The sequence below is a fragment of the Bos indicus x Bos taurus genome, chromosome 1 (assembly GCF_003369695.1).
Source record: "Bos indicus x Bos taurus breed Angus x Brahman F1 hybrid chromosome 1, Bos_hybrid_MaternalHap_v2.0, whole genome shotgun sequence".
Lineage (NCBI taxonomy): Eukaryota > Metazoa > Chordata > Mammalia > Artiodactyla > Bovidae > Bos > Bos indicus x Bos taurus.
Genome location: NC_040076.1, coordinates 94,326,285 through 94,349,312, shown reverse-complemented (window position 1 = coordinate 94,349,312; position 23,028 = coordinate 94,326,285). Strand labels below are relative to the sequence as shown.

At 39.3% G+C, this 23,028-nt stretch overlaps 1 protein-coding gene across 2 annotated transcripts in view; it reads right to left on the bottom strand.

Annotated features, from left to right (window-relative positions):
• Positions 1–7: 7 nt before the first annotated feature.
• Positions 8–23,028, bottom strand: part of NCEH1 (neutral cholesterol ester hydrolase 1) — a 64,029-nt gene continuing 41,008 nt past the window's right edge. For both annotated transcript variants that reach the window (XM_027540896.1, XM_027540902.1), the window contains 3 exons: positions 22,860–22,929; positions 5,900–6,071; positions 8–3,961 (listed from right to left, as the gene is read on the bottom strand). In XM_027540896.1, the coding sequence (XP_027396697.1) occupies positions 3,344–3,961; positions 5,900–6,071; positions 22,860–22,929 (860 nt within the window). In that variant the 3' untranslated portion in view covers positions 8–3,343. The remainder of the gene's footprint in view (positions 3,962–5,899; positions 6,072–22,859; positions 22,930–23,028) is intronic.

Sequence of the window (23,028 nt, the reverse complement as noted above, 5' to 3'; positions counted from 1 at the left end):
AGGCACATTTCCAGACAGAGACAGTTTATTTACAAACATGAATCAAAACAGATTTATACTTTCCTAACTCCACAGTGGATTTTCGTCTTACAAAAGTAGATTGGCTACCAAAATCCTTCATAAAATCTGCCTTCCCCTTTGCAGTGAGAAATAAGCAAAAAGTCAAAGGTTAAAAGATCATGCACAAAATATTATATTCCCAAATATAATTATACAAGTCTTTAACTTCTTCACAAATCAATGATAAAAGATTAACTAACTTATACTTCACTATATTTTGTAGCACAGATTTTTTTCATCATATATTTATGTTCACATTTCACAAACATTATAAAAAGACTGTCCACTTCTTTTCTTAAAATGGGAAAACAAAGCCATAACACTTAAAAAATTCAATTTGCAGAGCATAAACTTTTTTTTTATAAGAACAGAACTTAAAATAAACTCATTTCAAACCAAAATATCTTCAACATAAACTCTGTATGTTTCCCAAAGGAATTCTTAGCGCTCAGATTTTGGTTGGTTTAGCCTGTCTTGTGGGCTTCCCTGGTGACTCAGTGGTAAAGAATCTATCTGTCACTGCAGGAGATGTGGGTTCAATCCCTGGGTCAGGAAGATCCCCTGGAGGAAATGGTTACCCACTCCAGTATTGTTGCCTGGGAAATCTCATGGACAGAGGAGCCTGGCTGGCTATAGTCCACGGGGTCACAAAAAGAGTTGGACATGACTTAGCGATTAAACAGCAATAAGCCTCTCTTGCATCTAGTGGTTCTTGTGTATCATGATTCCCAATTATTATCCCAAGGAAAACTTCAAGCAAGGTGGGATACAGTGTAAGTCATTATCACATACATAAAGGCTTTATTTTTGACCTTGTCACATGGCTTGCAGGATCTTAGTTCCCTGACCAGAGATCAAACCCAGGCCAAGGCAGTGAAAGGGCCAAATTGTAACAATTGGACCACCATGGAATTCCCAATATAAGCTTTAATGAAACTTGAGATGCTTCAAGTTTCATTCATTCAAGTCTCAAGAAAAAGACCCCCTTTTTCTTTCACTCCCTCTTTTCATCTGAGAGAGCCCTTTGGAGACCTAGAAGGGCTGGATTTATTGTCTGTAGTTACTACAAAATTTGGCTCACAACTTTGGGGGGAAATGCCGTTTTAAGGAATTTTGTGCGTGTATTATATTTTCTTTGTTTCCCTAGAGATGGATAACCTCAAAATAAGATCCAAATATTGGTTCCTTCAAATGATGTAAAAAAGAATAGTATTAAATGAGGAGGTTAGCTATCATAGAATAAGAACTAAAGTTCAAGTTTTTTAGGAAAAAAAAAACTGATCTTGCATATGTCTGTGTATATGAAATAATGACCTACAAAACAAAACACTGTTGAAGAAGAAGCCAATACAATTTGCCAGTCTGACAAAATGGTTGGAATGTATAATTGGAAGATACCTCATAAAGTTGTTCAATTCTCTGATTTTAGAGGACAGGCAAAAAAGGCCCAGAGATGGTAAATGACTTGCCTGAGTCCATTAGCAGGTTAATCTGTATGATTATTTTTATACACACAGGCACACACACATATACTCACTGTTGCATTTACTTCTGTACATAAAATGCTTGTAACTTAAATAATAAATGAATAATAAATATGCAGATTCTCATTTGTTATTTCATCCTCATAAGTAGGAAATACCTATCTTCCAAATGAGTAAAAAGGCTCTACTTTCTTTCCACTGGTGAATTTACTGTATCAAGGCTTGGCTGTATGTCTGCTTTCTGCAGTGCCTGAAAGAAGCACAGATTGGAGCAGTAGGAAGAGTGGCAGGAAGGAGCAAAAACATAGTCAAGTCGAATCAGAATTGGAGCTTCTTTCGGTGCCAAGGATGTCCCACTGGCAGTGAAGGCTTCACATGAAATGAAACTTGGTCTACTGCAACTTCAGACCTAGCTGGAAGGTGATAATGAAGGGTATCACCACAAGAGTATGAAGTAGCTCCTCCAACCACAGAGAGCAGAAATGACCAGTGCGTATCTCATCTAAGTTACTGAACTATGAACTTAGATGACTTTACTAGGTGTAATCATAGTGTCTAATTATTTTAATTTGTTATGCATATAAACATCAAAATATTTAGGCTTTATATTCAATATATAATAATATTAATAGCTATTTTACCTCTTTCCATAAAATTATTTGTGGATATAATTCTAAAGTCACTTTTTTAAACCTTAAGGTAGTTTTTTTTTTTTAAAAAAACATCATTATCTTTAATATTCTTTACTGACTTTATCCTGAAAAATCTTGTCCAGCTATATATATATTAACATTAAATAACTTAAAAAAATAAATGATACATTATATATACCAAAATAGCCCCATTTTAAAGCTACACAAGTGAAAAGGTTGAGTTTTCAAGAATAAACTAGACCCTCTAAAGGCATTTTTCATATTTTTAATATTAAATGTATCTTCTTCTCTGACTATGCCAAATATATACACACTATTCTTAGTAACTTATGTCAGATGTAGCCATTATGAAAACATTGGGTTGGTTCACTTGTCTATTTTTACTTGTTTTGTAAAGGAACATTTATTCTAAATCTAAATAAATTTGCTCCCAGATCTCCCCCAGGGAGATGGCATAACCAAAAAACAACGGTGTGCAAATATCCAGTGCATGCAACCTCATATTTTCTAATAATAGTGGTAGAAAGTAACTTTCAAGTATTATCATAATCCAACTGGACTTATAGATAGCTATCATATAAATTAACACGGTAAAGGAAGAAAGTCATTTGAGAAACTTGTCCTTGCTAGAACAGCTTTGCCAAAATTCCCATAGGAAACAAAGCCACCCATCCATAAAGAACAGAGGGCATTTGGTACCCAGCACTGACCTTGAAGTACACATATTTAACACTGCTCTGAAATCAAAGTAAACTCTAGCAAGTTGAAGAAGAGCCCACATTTTCTTTACTCATTAAAGGTCATCCGCAGTGGGTAGAATTTCTTCTAAAAAGAACTTGACGGAGGCAAGTCCCAAGCCGAATTCCAGCTCCTAACCCTGCTGTCTGTAGCTGTGGGCATTAGTAGCAATTTGGTTAAAACATGAACAGAGAGACTGGCCCACTTACAGAACAAGATTCAGATGTTTCTGCACTCATGTTACTCAAAAGCATTTCCTAAAATTAAATTAAAATGAAGTCTGCAGAGAATAGAGATTCCATAATTCATAAGTAATGAGAGGAAATTAGTCGACTAAAGAGTCAATGTCTTTCCAAAGCAGGTGTAGGTCGTCAGCAGGGGCTCAAGCTTTTCAGAAATCTCACTCCTTCACAGGTTTTGATCCAGCCACTTGATGTAACTATTCCTAGTCCGAATTCCCACTGAGAAGTTGGTTGGCCAGCTGGTGAAAATCATGCACCCGTGGAAGCCATCCTCAAAGTGATCCAAGGTCACCTCCACACCCGCACTCTCCAAACGCTTTGCGTACATGATTCCGTCATCTCTTAGGACATCGTGCTCACAGGTCAGAATATAGGTCTTTGGGAGGTGCTGAAGGACCTCCTGGTCTGCGATGAGTGGGGCAGAGCGGGCATCCAGCAGCTGAGGGATCTCCTGGACAATCCTGGAGTTGCCAGTGGTCTGCATGACAGGCTTATAGTTCTTTGTGATGGAAGTGGGCAAAAGGGATGTCCAGTTTAGACGGGCCCTGAGGGCAGAAGCCTCATCCACATCCAGTGACGTGTGATTGTTGACTATCATTGCCTGGACAAAGTCATAGTTGCCGTTGAAGTAGTCTACCCAGTACTTCACCATGACATATCGGGGCAGAATAGGGGTGTTCATATTTTGCTGATAAGAGGGTGTATTAAAATCTAAAGCTTGAAGAACTGGATAAATTAAAGCTTGCACTTTGAGCTTGTTTTTTAGGTTGGTATCTTGATTAAACTGGAGAAGAAAAAGCAAACACATTATTTCATTTCACTTTGAATGGCCACCACCATCACCACCACTCTTCAAGCTGTTGGATATTTACTAAGAAAGGTGTGATGTTTGCAACTCATACTTTTGAGTGAACATTTCAAAAGTACGTGATCTCTTAGGTCTTTAAACACCCATCAACACTCTTTGTCTATCCTTTGGCATAATACTCATCATGCTGGGTGTTATGGATGGATAGTTTTGTATTCCCAAGAAAGGCCCAAGAGGCAGTGCCTTACTGGGGAGAAAAAACTAGTCTGACTCTTCCAGAGAACATGGGTATGAAAAGCTAAATGAACAGATGATGGGACTCCAAAGTCTTTTAATAGGACCTCAGGGTCTCTCCTCTGATGAGCCTAGAGTCCTCACGGTTGGTGAGAGGGAGGGAGTTTCAATCATGCTGGCAGTGCACCTTCCATTGTACTTCACGAGTGTGTGTCTGAGAGTGCAACTGAGATGGGAAGGTGACTGAACCCCTACCACTGCAGAACTCCATTCCCCCAGGTCTCCCTGCAATGCAAATATATTGCCTCATTTTGTAATTCTAGAGTCTAAAATGATATATTTTTTACATAACATCTAAAAGGCAGCTAACTAGGTCACTGTGTTTCACAGGCTACTAAACAATCTTCAAGATAACTTCAGCCAAACAATTTTGTTTCTCAACAGACTTTAGAACCCTATCTTGAGGAAAGATGTAGTTGCTCTGTAAAAGCAGTTCTTAATACATGCCAATAACTGTACATACATCATCTCACTAAGTCCTGGCAACAGCCTTTCATTCAGATGGCACTATCTTCATTTTCCTGAGACTTGCCCAAAGCTGCACACCTCCCCTAGGGGGGCCTGGATTCCACCCAGTTCTGTCTGGTTTTAAAGCCCATGATTCTCTCTGCAGTGCACCAGGACATGTGGATAGCAAACCTACCAGTGCCAAGCAGAGAACTGAGTTCTTTAATTACAGTGAAAGAGAAGAAATCAGGACATCCCACAAATGAAAAGGCAGATGCTATTTGAGAATGCCAAAAGAAATTTGGAGGTAAGAAGACAAAAATGCTATTCTTAAATTATTTAACCCATTAGAGGGAAAAAAAAATGTACTTATCTTTGAATTTATACAGCTGCCCCAAATTTGGGATGCCATTAGAGCTAGACAGAATTTAACCAAGTAAAACTCAGTGAGTGAGTGAAGTCACTCAGTTGTGTCTGACTCTTTTTGACCCCATGGACTGTAGCCTACCAGGCTCCTCCGTCCATGGGATTTTCCAGGCAAGAATACTGGAGTGGGGTGCCATTTCCTTCTCCAGGAGATCTTCCTGACCCAAGGATTGAACCCAGGTCTCCCGCATTGTAGGTCTAGTAGACGCTTTACTGTCTGAGCCACCAGGGAAGTCCCTGAAGTAAAACTCTGATTAACATATATTTTAACATTCAAAGTGCCTGAAGCACTTAACTTAAAAGTTAACATTTAACTTTTTCTTTTATATTAACAAACACTTTTAAATTTTTAAATTTGGCTCAAAGTTTAAGGAAACAATCTTAGCAATGGAAACATAAGCAAAAATACTCTGTTTTTCAAGTCCATCATGGAAAAGAGCAGAGAAAACTTAATTTCCAGGCATATCCCTGAGGGGCAAGGGTAGGATGCTAAAATGCTAGCTCTCTTCTCTCATTAATTGTAACCAGGGCCTTTCCAAAGACTCAGAGATGACACTTCTTTCAATGATCCATTTTCCTACTTCAGAAAGATCTCTGAGAAGTTTCCAAGTGCAGTCATCTCAATACCTTGGCCCCTGAGTAACCAGCCTACCCGGCTAGACCTTTGCCATACCTAGTGGACACGTGCTGTCTGCTGAACATTAACATGCACCCTCCTTTCACCAGCACCTCAGGCATCTCTGTTACCTGTTGGCCCAGGGCAGCTGCCAAATTCCCACCAGCACTGTCACCAGAAATGCCGACTCTCCCTGGGTCAACTGAATACTTGTGTAAGACTTCTGGCTGCAGGAAGTACTTCGTGGCACGTACAACATCGTGAATTTGCTCAGGAAAATAAACCTTTGGAACTAGCCTGTATCTGTGAAGAAAACACAAAGTCTTTACAGGCCTTTTAAAGGTTAAAGGGAAACTGGTTCTTTTGAAGCCATGAACAAACAAGTAAGGAATTATAATAAATATAAAAATAAACCATTTTCATATAATTCAAACGCTTAGTTTAAAAAATGTAATGATTTTGTCATATATATATATAGCTGAGTTCCTTCGCTGTTCACCTGAAACCATCACAACATTGTTAATCAGCTAAACCCCAATACAAAATAAACAGTTTACCAAAAATACAATGATTTTGTAATAGTAATTTTTTCTATCAGTCACCAAACCAAACAAGCAAAACAAAAATCTACAGCTGTCACCAAGGAAGATAACAAAACTTTGAAGTAAAACGCAGATGTTGATTATTAAAATACCAAGAGAACCATAGCAGATTCTGCAATACTATTTCTGGAAATCAGTGTTCCATTCACAACACTTCTGGGTTAGAAGGTGACTCGGCAGCACTAACCACTTCATTGGTCTCATGTTTATCGAGCTCACATGGTATTTTTCATGACTTACGTGATAAATAAAATCGTACTCCAATAAAGAGGTCAGGCCTTCCTGACATTAAGCCCAAGCAATGTGTTTGCTCCTTGGAAGGTTGAAACTAAAATGTCAGCTGTCAGCCAGTAAAAGGGAAACCAAGTTTCCAGAAGGCCCATGGCAGGCCCTCTGGGACACTTCTGAGGCTTCTTCTACCACCTTACTTTTCAAGATTAGAGTCTCTTTGGGATTCTACTCTGTACACTTAGTTAAGACTGATATTCCCTAAGAGCCCCAAGAACCTTGGTTTTGTCAAATGCCCCTCTTATAATGTCATCTTATGAATCCATTAGTAGTCTCAGCTTGTAGCATCCCAAGGTCTCCACCCTCCTTTCCTTGTTTATTATTTCTCACTCATCCTTTAAGTTTTACTTGAGAGTTTGCTTCCTCCAAGAAGCCTTCCTTGAGTATAACTCCACTTGCTTCTGGGGCTGAGCTGGCAACCATTCCTTGATAATTCTATGTGCTGGGGTATATTGCTGTTTATATTGCCTCATATTAGCATGACTTCTTTCTGTATTTCCTCTTAAGAGTGTGTTCTCTGATATCAGGGACTGTGTGTTTCCAGTGTATATTTATCAATGTGCTGAGCACACAATCATCCATCTAGTAAACCATTTTTGAGTATTAATATATCTTCATTTTGCAAATGAAACTGAGGCATAGAAAGCTATTTAACTTGTAAAACAAATCAAACACCAATCAAAATAAGGTAGGATAGAAACCAATTAATTAAAATCTAATAATAGTTAATACTCAAGTCCTTTGATTTCAAATTTATAATTAGCATATTTATTCTCAGAAATTAGTTTTTTCTATACTACTCTACATAGGCCATTCATTTCCCCCATCTAAATTACAGATATATAGTTAATTAAATATCTTGACATTCTGAGAATTCCCTGGTAGTCTGCTGGTTAGGATGTCATGCTTCCATTTCAGGGAGCACAGGTTCAATCCTTGGTCAGGGAACTAAAATCCCAAAAGCTACACAGTGCAGCCACCAAAAAAATCTTGACATTCTGTGCAGACACAGATCAACAACACAGACACAATCAGATAAACAAATATTTGTGAAATACTTGATAAATAGTGAATGTATGTTTTGGTCTTTCAGGAATTATGACATTTTAAAACATAAAATGCAATAAGAAATCCCCTTAGTGGTTGCCCTGTAACAGATAAAATAAGTTTTCTAGTTTCTTTTCTACTTTTCCATCTGTGATGATCAAGTAATCATCTGAAATTATTTTTCTCCAGGTGATTTTCACAGTGCCTTAGTGAAGCTCCCACATCTTTGGTTCATTTATTAATAACGGGTGATAGAAGTAGGAGTACACCACTTTGTCCAATAGGTGGAGTCATCTCATATGAGTCTATTTACCATCAGTTCTGGGATGAGGTTTCAATTTTTTAATTTCATTATTACCAAATGGAATTCTTAATTCTTTCAATGAAATAAGAATAAATGCACTTTATGACTCAAGGTGTGAAAATAAAGGCTGTTTTGTCTCAGAAAGATGCCAGACAGCATGAGAGGCTGTCTTCCTGGTGGCCCAGGGGGTGAGAACATATTTTGTTATGTTCTGAACATACATGTGAATCAAATGTTCAGATGTTGTTTCACAAAAGATCTTAGTGACTTTTGAACCAAGAGGAACTTATAATCTAAAAAACATTCTATTGCCTCAAATCTTATGAGTTGATTAATGGCTCTAAGTTGCTTCAGTCACGTCCAACTCTTTGTGACTTCACAGACTGTACCCTGCCAGGCTCCTCTGTACATAGGATTCTCTAGGCAATACTTGAGGGGGTTGCCATTTCCTCCTCCAGAGTTGATTAATAACTGGCTCAAGCAACAGAGTAAACAACCTAGTCCTCTTGGTTTCCTTGGTCAGTCTCCTAAACTGCTCTTCCCCTTATCTTTGTTCATTCTGGAAACATTCTCTAGTTTTAGACACCAAGAAAGGATACTATTTTCACAGACTGAAGAATGCAGTGAAACTAGATATTTCTGAGGTCACCTAGTGTAAGATGAGCCTTCAAAGTAGCTCAGAATTGACCTGAGAAGCATCACAATAGTTCTGTAATAGCATTACAGACACAGAAAACTGAGAGTCAGGAGGAAATTTATGAGCGGTATACTCAAAGAAAGCATGCATAGATACATGTATCTGCTGCTTTTGCTCAAGGCTGTGTCCCTGCAAAGTACTCAAAGAGGATTCCGCCTTTTCCCTCCCCAGTTGTATTGAGTTAAAGCACCTGATGAATTTGTGGCAAATACAGTCTCAATTTGCCTAACTCAGTGAAGGATAGATGACTCTGCAGTGTTTAGCTTCTGTCTACCTATTACACCACGTGCCTCCTACCAGAAGAACAAAATTTGGTGTAAACTTGAGAATGAGGTTTACTCAGTTTAATGAATATGTACACTCTATAAAAATTAACTTTTTCCTGCTCACCAGGTGCTCTACAGAGGTTTCACTCAAATCTCAGAGCGAATCTGTGGGTTTAAGGGTGTGAACATGCAGCTCAAAGGGGATGCATAACCAGCCTACAACAGCTAGTAAGTGGCAAAGCTACAATCCAAATTTATACCCCACATGCCTCATCCTTTTAAAATATTCTCATTCTTCAAAACCCGCAGACTTCAAATGTACCTGTGTGTTCTTATTACCTCGTCAAAGCAGTAAATTCTCAAAACTGTAGATTTCTCACATCCCAGAACTTCTCTCATGATTTCAATGTTTTTGTGATATTCTCAAAACAAATCACCTGAGACAGCGTCTGGCCCATGGTACATCTTTAATTATCCATACATGATAAATCTTTAAATAAATTTAATAATTTAATAATGATATTTTTATTCATCCCAAACAAAATTTTAATTTTTATCCCTTTTATGTGTAAAATCTGTCATTATAGCAGCAGTGTTATAGTAGGGGAAATATTAAGCCATATACCTTTAAAGACATTAAAAAAAGAAATTGTTCCTTAATCACCTACTCTTCAGGCACGTCTCCAAAGGCTGTCTGTAGGCCCTGCATAGCTCAGAGTTTCTCAGCTCTGTATGCACTTTAGGATAATCTTGGGAGATTTATAAAAAACAAAACATTGAGGTTTGAGCTCCTCTACAAAACATTCCATTTGATCTGAGGTGGGGCCCAACATATCTGTATTTGAAGAAAAAGTCCTCCAAGTGATGCCAGGGTTCTGAAATATCACTGAATCCAGCCGTACCATCAGTATCCTCTGAACACATCTTCCTGTTCCTGTTCCCAAAGCATTGATCCCTCTCTCCATCCCATGTGCCCTTCACCCAGCAATTCCATATCAAATGTTCCCATTCTTTAAATCTCATCTCAAATGCAGCTTCCTCCATGAAAACTTCTAAGAGCCTGGCCAAATGCAGCTCTCCTTTTTTGGAGCCCTCAAAGTCTCTCTTACAATAAGTCATAACAGACATGCCAGCTTCTAGGAATAGACAGAAAGTCATAATTATGTACTAAAGTGGTCCAGGTATAAGCAGTGCCATTTCCACAATCTATTAATTCATTACCTACTTTATCAGTGAGCAGAGAGATGGAGCAATGCTCAGAAAGACTGACAAACTCCTTAAGTCAAAGGTAGATACATGAGTCCAGAGTTGAGGGGGACTCTGGAAGTGGAATCCCTGAGTGACACTAGTGTTCTGAGAGTGTTATAAAGTGCATTATTCCTCAAAATAACCTGGCCTGGAAACACCAGGACAGCCTTCTGCAGTGGGCAAGGACACTGAGTTCTATTCATGCAGTGCCAGGCGGGTGAAAGGTACACATGATATTCTGGAACAAAATTCTACTCCTGTTTGATTCAAGAGGAAGACAAAATCACATTCCTTTTTTGCCTTCTGCCCCCACCTTTTTTTTCCCCTTTTTACTGTCTCCCAAGAAGAGCTCAAGAGATTCATCTTGAGAACTTGAAAAATGTTAATATTTTGCTCAGTTTTAAAGAACCTGTATGTTTAGCAGGGGTTATCTGAAACAAATCAACGATTACACTCTTACTGTGCTGTTTGAGGGAGACAACTCCAGAGGAAGAATCTGTTTATTCTTCTAGTAAGTAAAGCTTCCTTTCCTTTAGAAGAATATATAATAAAATTTAAAATAAAATTATGAAACACTGTGAATAGGTAATTGTTTCTCTTTTCATTTGTGCAATAATGTTTGTGCATAAAGGTTGAGGAAGCATTTTCCTTTCTGTTTCTTCTCTCAAAATTGCCTCCAGAGACAGCTTTGACTATCAGTCATTCAGCAAGGGAGAGCTGAGCTTAACAAAAACTTGGTTGATTGGACAATAAGTACATTCAAAAGAACTGACAGATGTCAGGATGTATCACCAAAATCCTAGGAGTGACTGATCCTAGAATTATGATACATTCAAACAATGTGATTCCCTAATGCTGTTTACAAGTTAAGGCTTCTCTATGGACACAGCTGGGAGATTCCCAGCCTCCCTTCCCCCATTCAGATACAAACCTTGCCTTTAACCTCAAGGGGCACTGAAGAGCCAAGCAGTCCCTCAGGGGGCCACTGGAGCCCAAGTAGGCTTGGTACAAAGTCCCTCTGACCTACTTTCTCTGTGATTTCAGAAGTTAAACTGAGCTCTGGGCTCAGGTGTGGGTGGAACTAAGCTTCCCCACCTTACTGCTTGTTTACAGCACAGGCTTTCTGTACAGCTTCACCCTCCTCCCTACAAATTCTAAAAGGCCTAAACCACAAGAGAGAAACCAGTGGATTTTTTTTTTTTTAAGTCAAAAACAGAGTCAAGAAGACTTTACCTTAATATGTCTAAAAAGGAGACATTCATTAGTTAATGATTGTTAAGGATCTAAAACAACCTACTTTTTAAAAAGAAACCACAATATCTTTCTGTAGCATTAAACTGTTTGTAACACTGGCCTTTAGGTTTGCTAATACAGTGGCCTGGACTGAGTAAAAAGAAAGTTTGGGACAAATCTTCCCTTTCTTAGAGGGAACCCTCAAGAATTCAGTCTGCCCACCTTCCGGGGCTGCCTGAGTCAGGGTGATACGTGAGGATTTCTCCACTCAGGACAGGGAGGAAGAGCAGGAAAAGGAGCAGAGGGCAAGTCACAGTGAGGTGACTGTCACATCGTGTCTTTCACAGTATCTTGTTTGAACAACTATCAACATGTATGTCTCATTGTGCCTCCGAGAAGCTTTGTGATTTTGTCAGCTTGCACTCATCTAATCTTATGGATGAGGAAAACAGAGTCATAAAAGTCCCATTGCTTATAACTCTGTTAGCAGCAGACCAAGATACACATTCCAGCTTCCTTTCTGTCTACTGAGCAACGTTCCTCTTTACAGCTCTGTCAAGTTTTAAGTTCTCTGTGCATAGTGCTACCTGATATTTGGTGGATGGGAAAAGGTCTCCATCAACACAAAATAGAAAGTTTGAGTGTAGCAAAGACTTAAGCAAAACACAACTTGAAACCATTTTTCACAACCAAAAAAGCTAGAATTTAATAATATCCAGCATAATAATACTTTGTTATTACCTTACATTTTATCTTTTTGTAGTTGAAGTACAATGACCACACAATATTATATTGTATGTACAACATACTGATTTGACATTTATATATATTATGACATGATGACTACAATAAGTCTAGTTACCATTTGTCACCATACATAGTTAATACAATATTGCTGACTATATTCCCCATGCTGTACATTAGCATCTTATCTTTCAAAAAAATTAAATATTCCTTCTCCCTGATGTTTTATGGTTTTAGTATTGTGTTTCATTATATAAACTGTAGTTAAACTACACTGAAGTTTATGAAAATAAGCTTATAAACATAAACTTCCCTCCCAGATTATGTAAATGAGGATACATCCATGTATTTTTGATATTATAAGGTGAACTCTTTCATTTACTTCACAAATACTTAATGTGCTGCTGCTGCTAAGTCGCGTCAGTCGTGTCCGACTCGGTGTGACCCCATGGACGGCAGCCCACCAGGCTCCCCTGTCCCTGGGATTCTCCAGGCAAGAATACTGGAGACTTATTGTGCAATTATGTGTAAAAATAGCATAGCGTTATTGAAGCTACTGAATAGAAGTCATGGCCTATTTTTATGCCTTGAGATCTTTATCTACCTTGTTAGATAAAGATGAAGTTGTTAGATCTGTCCCCAGAATCTTGAGCCAATACCAATGATGTTAACTCAGGAGTTCCAGCTCATGGTTGTGCTTCATATGAAGTGATTTCATCCTCAACCCTTGCCTATCAGCTTCCTCAGATTATATATAACCTTCCAGAAGGCCATCCCCACACTGAAACAAAGCCATGACATCACTACCCACTCCTGTTAGCCTCAAGGATAAGGAGCAGTTGTGTCCAGACAGCCTCCCTGCTAGGAGAAGGAATTCCAAGAGAATCAAGAGTCCACCATATTTCTGAAGGCTCCCAGGTATACACCCATATTTCTTATTTTCCTTAGTTATTTCCAGAAGCATGAGTCCCTCCATTAGTCACCTCTCATGTTTCATTTCCTTAATGTTCTCATCCTCCTCCTTTCCTCCCAATCCCTCTCATTTCCCCACTTTGTACTTCCATGACCAACTCACTCTTTTAACTAGGTTCTGCTCATCCTTAGGAGTGCAATTCAAACCTTCGAACTAGGTAACATAGATGCCTCCATTACTACTTCCCTTTCTATTTCAAATCACTTATCACATTATTAACATTATTTGTTCAAGATTTGCTTTCCTGTCTAGACTGTATACGCTATGAGGGCAGAGTTTATGTTTGTCTCACTGTTATGCATCAGAATTTAACAAAATAGCTGGCACACTACAGGAAGTCAATAGATATTTATGGAATAGAAGAAGGAAGAAAGAGGAGACCTCTGAACATACTTTCCAAGAGAAACATCACAGTCATATGGTGTTGGCCATACCTCAACTAGAACATAAAGGTTATGTGGCTCTTCAGGGGTGGCTGGCCTGGATGGATCCTAATCACCTTAGCTCAATATTGCTGCAAAGAAAAGTTCTGTGAGTTCCAAACGTGTTGATGAATAAAGTTGGACCTTTCTGTACATGGGCTAGGGCACTGAGTCTCCAGACTTGCCTAGTGCCTTAGAGTATCCAAGGCCCTTTCATCTCAGATGTCCAAACTGATTCTTGTAACAACTCTCTGAAGTCATTAACCCAACTCAAAGTGTATTTATTCATTCAGTTCAGTTCAGTTCAGTTGCTCAGTCAGTTTGACTTTTTGCGGCACCATGAACTGCAGCAGGACAGGCCTCCCTGTCCATCACCAACTCCCAGAGTTTACTCAAACTCATGCCCCTTGAGTCGGTGATGCCATCCAACCATCTCATCCTCTGTTGTCTCTTTCTCCTCCCTCCTTCAATCTTTACCAGCATCAGAATCTTTTCAAACGAGACAGCTCTTCACATCAGGTGGCCAAAGCATTGGCGTTTCAGCTTCAACATCAGTCCTTCGAATGAATATTCAAGACTAATTTCCTTTAGAATGGACTGGTTGGATCTGACCTTTTCCAGTCCTATGGCCACTGCTGAGTTTTCCAAATTTGCTGGCATATTGAGTGCAGCACTTTCACAGCATCATCTTTTAGGATTTGAAATAGATCAACTGGAATTCCATCACCTTCACTAGCTTTGTTTGTAGTGATGCTTCCTAAGGCCCACTTGACTTAGCATTCCAGGATGTCTAGCTCTAGGTGAGTGATCATACCATTGTGATTATCTGGGTCATGAAGATCTTTATTGTAGAGTTCTTATGTGTATTCTTGCCACCTCTTCTTAATATCTTCTGCTTCTGTTAGGTTCATACCATTTTTGTCCTTTATTGTGCCCATCTCTGCATGAAACGTTCCCTTGGTAACTCTAATTTTCTTGAAGAGATCTCTAGTCTTTTGAATAAGTGTCTCCGGTATTTCACTGGCTCATAGGTGTATTGTTCTTCTGCTGTGACCTGCAGGGTTTCTGTAAAAGAAACCCTACAGAAACCCTGTTTCTGTCAGACCCAACTGAACAAGTCAGACCCATTCTATTGTTCTATATTTAACTTCTTTTAAAAAAATCTTAAAAACATCCTATCTATCTGTCTTTGTTTTATGATATGCCTAGGCTTAAAAGAACACTTGGAAGATAAGGCTCATGTAGAGAATCCTCATGGTGCCAAGTAAAAACAAGACCACCTTCTGTCCTTTCCTCAGGCCTTTGAGGAGCTGGAGCTACACAGGAAACCACTGAAGAGGCCCTGAGGCCAGTTCACTAGCACTGAGCTTCAGGGCCTTGATCTATAATGGGGTGTCATCTGCTTAAATAGCTGCAGTCTTCCTCTGACCAGCTGCCCAGGCCATATGATATAAAGGTTTACTTGATGCTTCCTGCAATATAAAATTGCACCAGGGGCCCCTTGAGTGGTCTGGGAGGCCCTGATGAGTATCCAGGATGGCCTGGAAGTTGTCCAGGGCTGTCTAGTGCCAAATTTGCTGAGGAGGCTGCCACTAAGACTCTTGTTCACAGGGTCAGAGCTGCTTCAGTGACTTTGGAGACTAGCCCTTCCAAGGGACTGGAGAGGCAAGGATTCCCTTAGGTTCCTGATCTAGAGGAGGGGCAAAGAAGAGATAAGCTGTGAATGGGATCTCAGCTGGCAGAGAGAGGCAGAGGGAAGGTAAGGCAAGGTCAGGGCATGGAAAGTGGCAAATGTTGCCATAAACCTGTCACTCGTCATCATTAGCTTCCTTCAATGTTATATTTGTTTTTTCAATTATTTTCCATTATAGATTATATCTTATATCTTATAAAGATATTGACTATAGTTCCCTGTGCTATAAGGTAAACCTCTGTTGCTTGTTGCATATCTACTTTTTAAAAATAAGAAACGTAGCATTCTATTGATATCAAGTCAAACAAGTAGAATCAAAATGTCATAAATTTTTTAGTTAGGCAAAAATTCATAAGTTTTCTAAAATATATGTATTATACATACTATTTATGTATATGTATGTGTTTGTGTGCTTAGTTGTTCAGTTGGGTCTGACTGATTTGCAGAAACCCTGCAGGTCATAGCAGAAGAACAATACACCCGTGAGCCAGTGAAAGACCTGAGATACTTATTCAAAAGACAAGTGCCATCAATAGATAAGTAAAATGATGTAAAAGGTTGACTCCTATGTAAAGTCTTAATGGGACTTGGGGCCTCTCTTGTTTCCTTGGCTAATGTGGTTCTTGACAATTGTCTGGCCCTTGGTTGCCTTCCGGCAGAACAAGGAGAGTTTGTACAATAACTAATACTTCCTGCTGCACTTGGATCAATGTGACAGGACAGTCACACACACACTAACTAAAAGTTAGTCACTCAGTCGTGTCTGATTCTTTGATACCCGAAAGAGCCCACCAAGCTCCTCTGTTCATGGAATTCTCCAGGCAAGAATACTGGAGTGGGAAGCCATTGCCTTCTCCAGGGGATCTTCTCGACCCAGGGATTGAACCCACATCTCTTGCATCTCCTGCGCTGCAGGGAGATTTTTTTTTTTTTACCACTGAGCTACCAGGGAATCCCCATATATATGTATACAAAAGTTTTTCTACTACTCTTGATAAAGGATGAGAAAGAACACCAAAAAAAAAAAAAAGAAGAGCTGGAAAAATTAGAAAACATAAACTATATGAAATGGGAGCACTGAATATAAAATATAAAAAGTGAAACAAACTACATGAAAGTATAAAATCATCAAATAGTCCAGTTGTTTTTAAACATGACTGTTCATTAGAAACATATTTGGAGCTTTGGAGGAAAAAAAACAATACCTGGGCATTTGTATTTTTCAAAAAATTTCAAGGTAATTCTGATATGCATCTGGATTTTAAAAAGTGATTACAAGTTTTTCTATTAAATGGTAGTTTTGATGATATAGAATTCTATTATTTTTATGTTTATCAATCATGATACAATGGTATTAAATGGGTAATAGTTACTTAATCACAATAATAAAAGAAGTTTATCAGTTTTCACAATCAATAGCCAGACAAAAAATAAAAGACAATTATAATTGTAAGCCATAGTGGGAATATGATTAACTTAACAATATAAAATAATTACATACAATTTGAGGCGTCAAGCAGAGTGATGTGGTAAGTGGAAGTGCATACATGCACATGTTTTTATCTGCCCATCCAGCTATGTCTTTTGGTTGGTGCATTTAATCCATTTACATTTAAGGTAATTATCAATATGTATGATCTTATTACCATTTTCTTAATAGTTTTGGGTTTATTTTCTGTAGGTCTTTTCCTTCTCTTGTGTTTCCTGCCTAGAGAAGTTCCTTTAACATTTGTTGTAAAGCTGGTTTGGTGGTGTTGAATTCTCTTAATTTTTGCTTGTCTGGAAAGCTTTTGATTTCTCCATCAAATCTGAGTGATAGTCTTCTTGCTGGGTAGAGTATTCTTGGTTGTAGGTTCTTCCCCTTCATCACTTTAAATATATTGTGCCATTCCCTTCTGGCCTATAGAGTTTCTATTGAGAAATCAGCTGATAACCTGATGGGAGTTCCCTTATATGATATTTGTCATTTTTCCCTTGATACTTTTAGAATTTTACCTTTGTCTTTTAATTTTTGTGAGTTTGATTACTATGTGTACTGGGGTGTTTCTCCTTGGGTTTATCCTACCTGGGACTCTCTGTGCTTCCTGGACTTGGTTGACTATTTATTTCACATGTTAGGGAAGTTTTCAGCTATTACCTCTTCAAATATTTTCTCAGATCCTTTCTCTCTCTCTTCTTCTTCTGGAACCCTTATAATGAAAATGTTGGTGTGTTTAATGTTGTCCCAGAGGTCTCATAGGCTGTCTTCATTTTTTTTCATTCTTTCTTCTATATTCTGTTCTGCAGCAGTGATTTCCACCGTTCTGTCCTCCAAGTCACTTATCCATTCTCTGTCTTAGTTATTCTGCTATTGATTCCTTTTAGGCTATTTTTCATCTCTGTTTGTTTGTTCTTTAGTTCTCCTAGGTCTTTGATAAACATTTCTTGCATCTTCTCCATTCTGTTTCTGAGATCCTGAATCATCTTTACTATCATTATACTGAAGCTTATCTCCACTTCATTTGGTTGTTTTTCTGGGGTTTTATATTATTGTCCTTTCATCTGGGATATAACTCTGCTTTTTCAACCTTATTAACTTTCTGAAATGTAGTTTTCTTTCTAGCTGCTGTGGGATTGTAGTTCTCCTTGCTTCTTCTATCTGCCCTCTGGTGGATGAGGCTGAGATTTCTCTAAGCTTCTTGATGGGAGGGACAGGGTGGTAAAAGCTAGGTCTTGCTCTGGTGGGCAGGGCCTTGCTCAGTAAAGCTTTAGTCCAACTATATGCTGATGGGTGGGATTGCACTCCCTCCCTGGTAGTTGTGCCTGAGGCAACCCCGTCCTGGGGTCTACAGGCTCCTGCTGCTTAGTCACATCAGTTGTGTCTGACTCCGTGCGACCCCATAGACGGAAGCCCACCAGGCTCCTCTGTCCCTGGGATTCTCCAGGCAAGAATACTGGAGTGGGTTGCCATTTCCTTCTCCAATGCATGCATGCATGCATGCTAAATCGCTTCAGTCATGTCCAACTCTGTGCGACCCCATAGACGGCAGCCCACCAGACTTCTCTGTCCCTGGGATTCTCTAGGCAAGAATACTGGAGTGGGTTGCCATTTCCTTCTCCAAAATACCACCTAGTCTCACTCATATGTAGAATCTAAGAAACAAAACAAGCAAAATGAAAGACTACAGGCTCTACGGTAGGGTTAATAGTGACCTCCAAGAGGGCTTATGCCAAGAGGGACCTTCCAGGACTACCGCTGCCAGTGCCCCATCCTTGTGGTAAGCCCCTGCTGATCCAACCTCCACAGGAGAAGGTGTTTTGGTTCAGTTTCCTGTGGGGTCATTGCTCCTTTCCTCTGGGTCTTGGTGCACACAAGATTTTTTTGTACCCTCCAAGACTGGAGTTTCTGTTTCCCCCAGTCCTGTGAAAGTCCCTTAATCAAATCCCACTGACCCTCAGAGTCAAATTCCCTGGAGACTCCCAGTTCCTTTGTCAGATCCCCAGGCTGGGAAGCCTGATATGGGGCTCAGAACCTTCACAACAATGTGAGAACGTTTTTGGTTTTACTATTCTCCAGTTTGTAGGTCACGCACCTGGCGGTTATGGGATTTGATCTTAATCTGATTGTACTCCTCCTACTATCTCACTGCGGCTTCTTGTCTTTGGATGTGGGGTATCTCTTTTTGGTGGGTTCAAGCACCCTCCTGTCTGTGGTTGTTTGACAGTTATTTGCAATTTTGGTATTCTCACATAAGGAGATGAGCACACGTCCTTCTACTCCACCATTTTGAACCAGAAGCCCTTTAATGTTAGTTTAATTCTGGCTCAAAGAAGCATAGGAACCTAGGGTGTGAGTCCACCTGATTTCTTTAATTCTTCACTCCACCTATGTGACTTCACACAGATTACTTAACTTTATCGACCTCAAATTCCTCATCTATGAGGAAAATTATCAAAATACTTATTTTGGATGACTTTTATGAGAGCTAAGCAAAACTCTTTATTCATTCATTCCATAAATAGGTATTAAATGCTCTTCTGGTGTTTTGTGACTAATTTTCAATGTGTGTTTGTTTGTTGCAGGGGGGTGGGGGGTGGGGCTGGGGTAGGAGAGGGGCTTGTCCCATACCTTCATCAAGCAATGCACCAAACATCAGTTGGGTGTCTTACAGTTCAACTCAATTCTGAGAGTATCTACCTGGAGATAGCATCAGATTCCACAGATTAAGGGATCAACATTTGTTCTCTGTGATTCAGTCAGTAAAGAATCTGCCTGCAATGCAGGAGACCACCTGAAATGCAGAAGACCTTTGTTCAATACCTGGGTCAGGTTGGGAAGATCCCCTGGAGAAGGAAATGGCAACTTACTCCAGTATTATTTCCTGGAAAATGCCATGGACAGGGAAGCCTGGTAAGCTACAGTCCATGGGGTCACAAAGAGTTGGACACAACTTAGTGACTAAACCACCACCTACAAAACTGTAGATCCCCCCCTACTTCAGACACCGGACACAAGCCCAAGTAATCACCTATGCTTCTCAGCAAGTTACAGATGGGAGGTTCCAACAATCCCTCCAACTCAGGCTGCCAATCCCAAGTCCAAGTTATTACTTATACTTCTGACCACCTGGCTATAAATCAGAGGGTTCCACAACTTCCTCCTCAGGCTCAATTAATTTGCTAGAGCAGCTCACAGAACTCAGAGAAATGTTTTGCTCTCTAGGTTACTGATTTATTATAAAAGAATACAACTCAGGAATAGCCAGATGGAAGAGATATGAAGGGAAAGATACATGGGAAGAGTTCAGAGCTTCCACATCCTCTCACAGGTGTACCACTCTCCCATTTACATGTGGTCACCAAGTGGAAGCTTTCTGAACCCTGTCCTTTGGGTTTTCATGGAAGATTCATTACATAGGTATGACTGATTAAATCGCTGGCCACTGGCAATTGATTCAGCCTCCAGCCCCTCTCCCCTCCTCAGAGACCAGGCTGTAGGAAAGTTCCAGCCCTCTAATCACATAGTTGGTTCTCCTGGCAACCAGTATCCCCATCCTTAGGTGCTTCCAAAGGTCATCTCACTCACAAAACAAAGACATCTTTAATACTCTGAATACAGGAAATTTCAAGGATCTGGGGAGCTGTGAGCCAGGAACTTTGGATGAATACCAAGTACATATGAAAAATATATATTTGATCATCGGTATGACCAAACATATATCTTTTACAAATCACAATATCATAAATGTCCTCTATCTGCCAGGGACAATTCCAGACACTAATGATCAGCTATGAGCAAAACAGACAACCATCCCTAAAATCTCTGCCTTCACAAAATTTACATCTTCTATTTCTACCTGATACAATAAACACATAATAAGTTATATATATGGTCTGTCAGTCCACTGATAATTGGAGATAGTTTTGAAAATTTGGAGAATTATAATTGATAATTTTGGAGAAAAATAAAACAGAAGAAGAGTGGACTGAAATTTTAGGGGTGTGAAAGAAGGCCTTATTGAAAGGATAATATTTGGACAAAGATCTGAAGGAGGAGAAACAGTATACACATAGCACCTGCACCATGCCTGCCATGGAACACCATGATTTTTGTGTGACTACAATCACTGCAGTTGTTAAAACTATTTTTCACATTCTTCAGTTCAGTTCAGTTCAGTCACTCATTTGTGTCCAACTTTTTGTGATCCCATGAAATGCAGCACACTAGGCTTCCCTGTCCATCACCAACTCCCGAAGTATACTCAAACTCATGTCCATTGGGTTGGTGACATCATCCAATCATCTCATCCTCTGTCATCCCCTTCTCGTCCTGCCTTCAATCTTTCCCAGCATGAGGGTCTTTTCCAATGAATAAGTTCTTCCCATCAGGTGGCCAAAGTATTGGAGTTTCAGCTTCAGCATCAGTCCTTCCAATGAATATGCAGGACTGATTGCCTTTAGGATGAACTGGTTGGATCTCCTTGCAGTCCAGGGGATTCTCAAGAGTCTTCTCCAACACTTCTCAACACTTCTCAAAAGCATCAATTCTTCAGCACTCCGTGATCTTTACAGTCCAACTCTCACATCCATACATGACCACTGGAAAAATCAAAGCTTTGACTAGACTGACCTTTTTGGCAAAGTAATGTCTCTGCTTTTTAATATACTGTCTAGGTTGATCATAGCTTTTCTTCCAAGGAACAAGAGTCTTTTAACTTCATGGCTTAAATCATCATCTGCAGTGATTTTGGAGCCCAAAAAATAAAGTCTGCCACTGTTTCCACTGTTTCCCTATCTATTTCCCATGAAGTGATGGGACCAGATGCCATGATCTTCGTTTTCTGAATGTTGAGCTTTAAGCCAACTTTTTCACTCTCCTTTTTCACTTTCATCAAGAGGTTCTTTAGTTCTTCTTCACTTTCTGCCATAAGGGTGGTGTCATATCTGAGGTTACTGATACTTCTCCCAACAGTTTTGATTCCAGCTTGTGCTTCAGTCCAGCATTTCTCTTGATGTACTCTGCATATAAGTTAAATAAGCAGGGTGACAATATACAGTCTTGACATACTCCTTTCCCAATTTGGAACCAAACTGTTGTTCCATGTCCAGTTCTAACTGTTGCTTCCTGACCTGCATATAGATTTCTCAAGAGGCAGGTCAGGTGGTCTGGTATTCCCACCTTTCAGAATTTTCCACAGTTTGTTGTGATCCACACAGTCAAAGGCTTTGGCATAGTCAATAAAGCAGAAGTAGATATTTTTCTGGAACTCGCTTGCTTTTTCAATGATCCAGTGGATGTTGGCAATTTGGTCTCTGGTTCTTCTGCCTTTTCTAAATCCAGCTTGAACATCTGGAAGTTCACGGTTCTCGTACTGTTGAAGCTTGGCTTGGAGAAGTTTCAGCATTACTTTGCTAGCACGTGAGATGAGTCCAATTGTGGGGTAGTTTGAGCATTCTTTGGCATTGCTTCTTTGGGCACATTCTTCTTAGTTTCCCAGTTCAGTTCAGTTCATTTGCTCAGTCATGTCTGACTCTTTGCGACCCCATAAATAGCAGCACACCAGGCCTCCCTGTCCATCACAAACTCCCGGAAAAACAGCTAATACAGAACTGGTAGAAGCAACTCAAAACACTGATATTAATTCTAACAATGATAATAATAGGCTATACTAAGAATAGTGAACACATCACTGTTTACAAGGTCTGAGTTATAGAACCTGACTCCAGGAGAATACCTTTTCCAACTCTTGGATGTAGGACAGATTCTCTTAAAGTGCTTATTGGTTTTTAGATATAAAAGGTGGTAATCAAACTGATTGCATAGATAACGGATTGTATATTTCTCTCAAAATCTCAGTTAATTCCTTTTCCAGAAGTTTCTAAAACTAAAGTAAAAAAAAGATAATTTGAGGCATTATAAAGCTAGTTGAAGAAATTCTAAGTTACATCAGAAATCATTTTTTGTGACCTCAGGAAGATCAGTTCACCTCTCTGGACTTTAATTTTACATTTTATCACTTATAAAATAAAGTAACTAAATAGTTACTTAGGATCCTTTGTTAAATTTCCTTGTATGACAATTATTAATTACTTACTCAATGGAGACAATGACAGCATTCAATTCCTCAGCCATGGCTGTGCACAGTTCATCATAATACCTGATTTCTAAAAGAGACAAGAGAGCAATCACTCACTATAATGCAGTCTATTTAATACTGTCCATTCTTAAATTCTGCTAACTGACTCAGACTTGAGTTATTAATG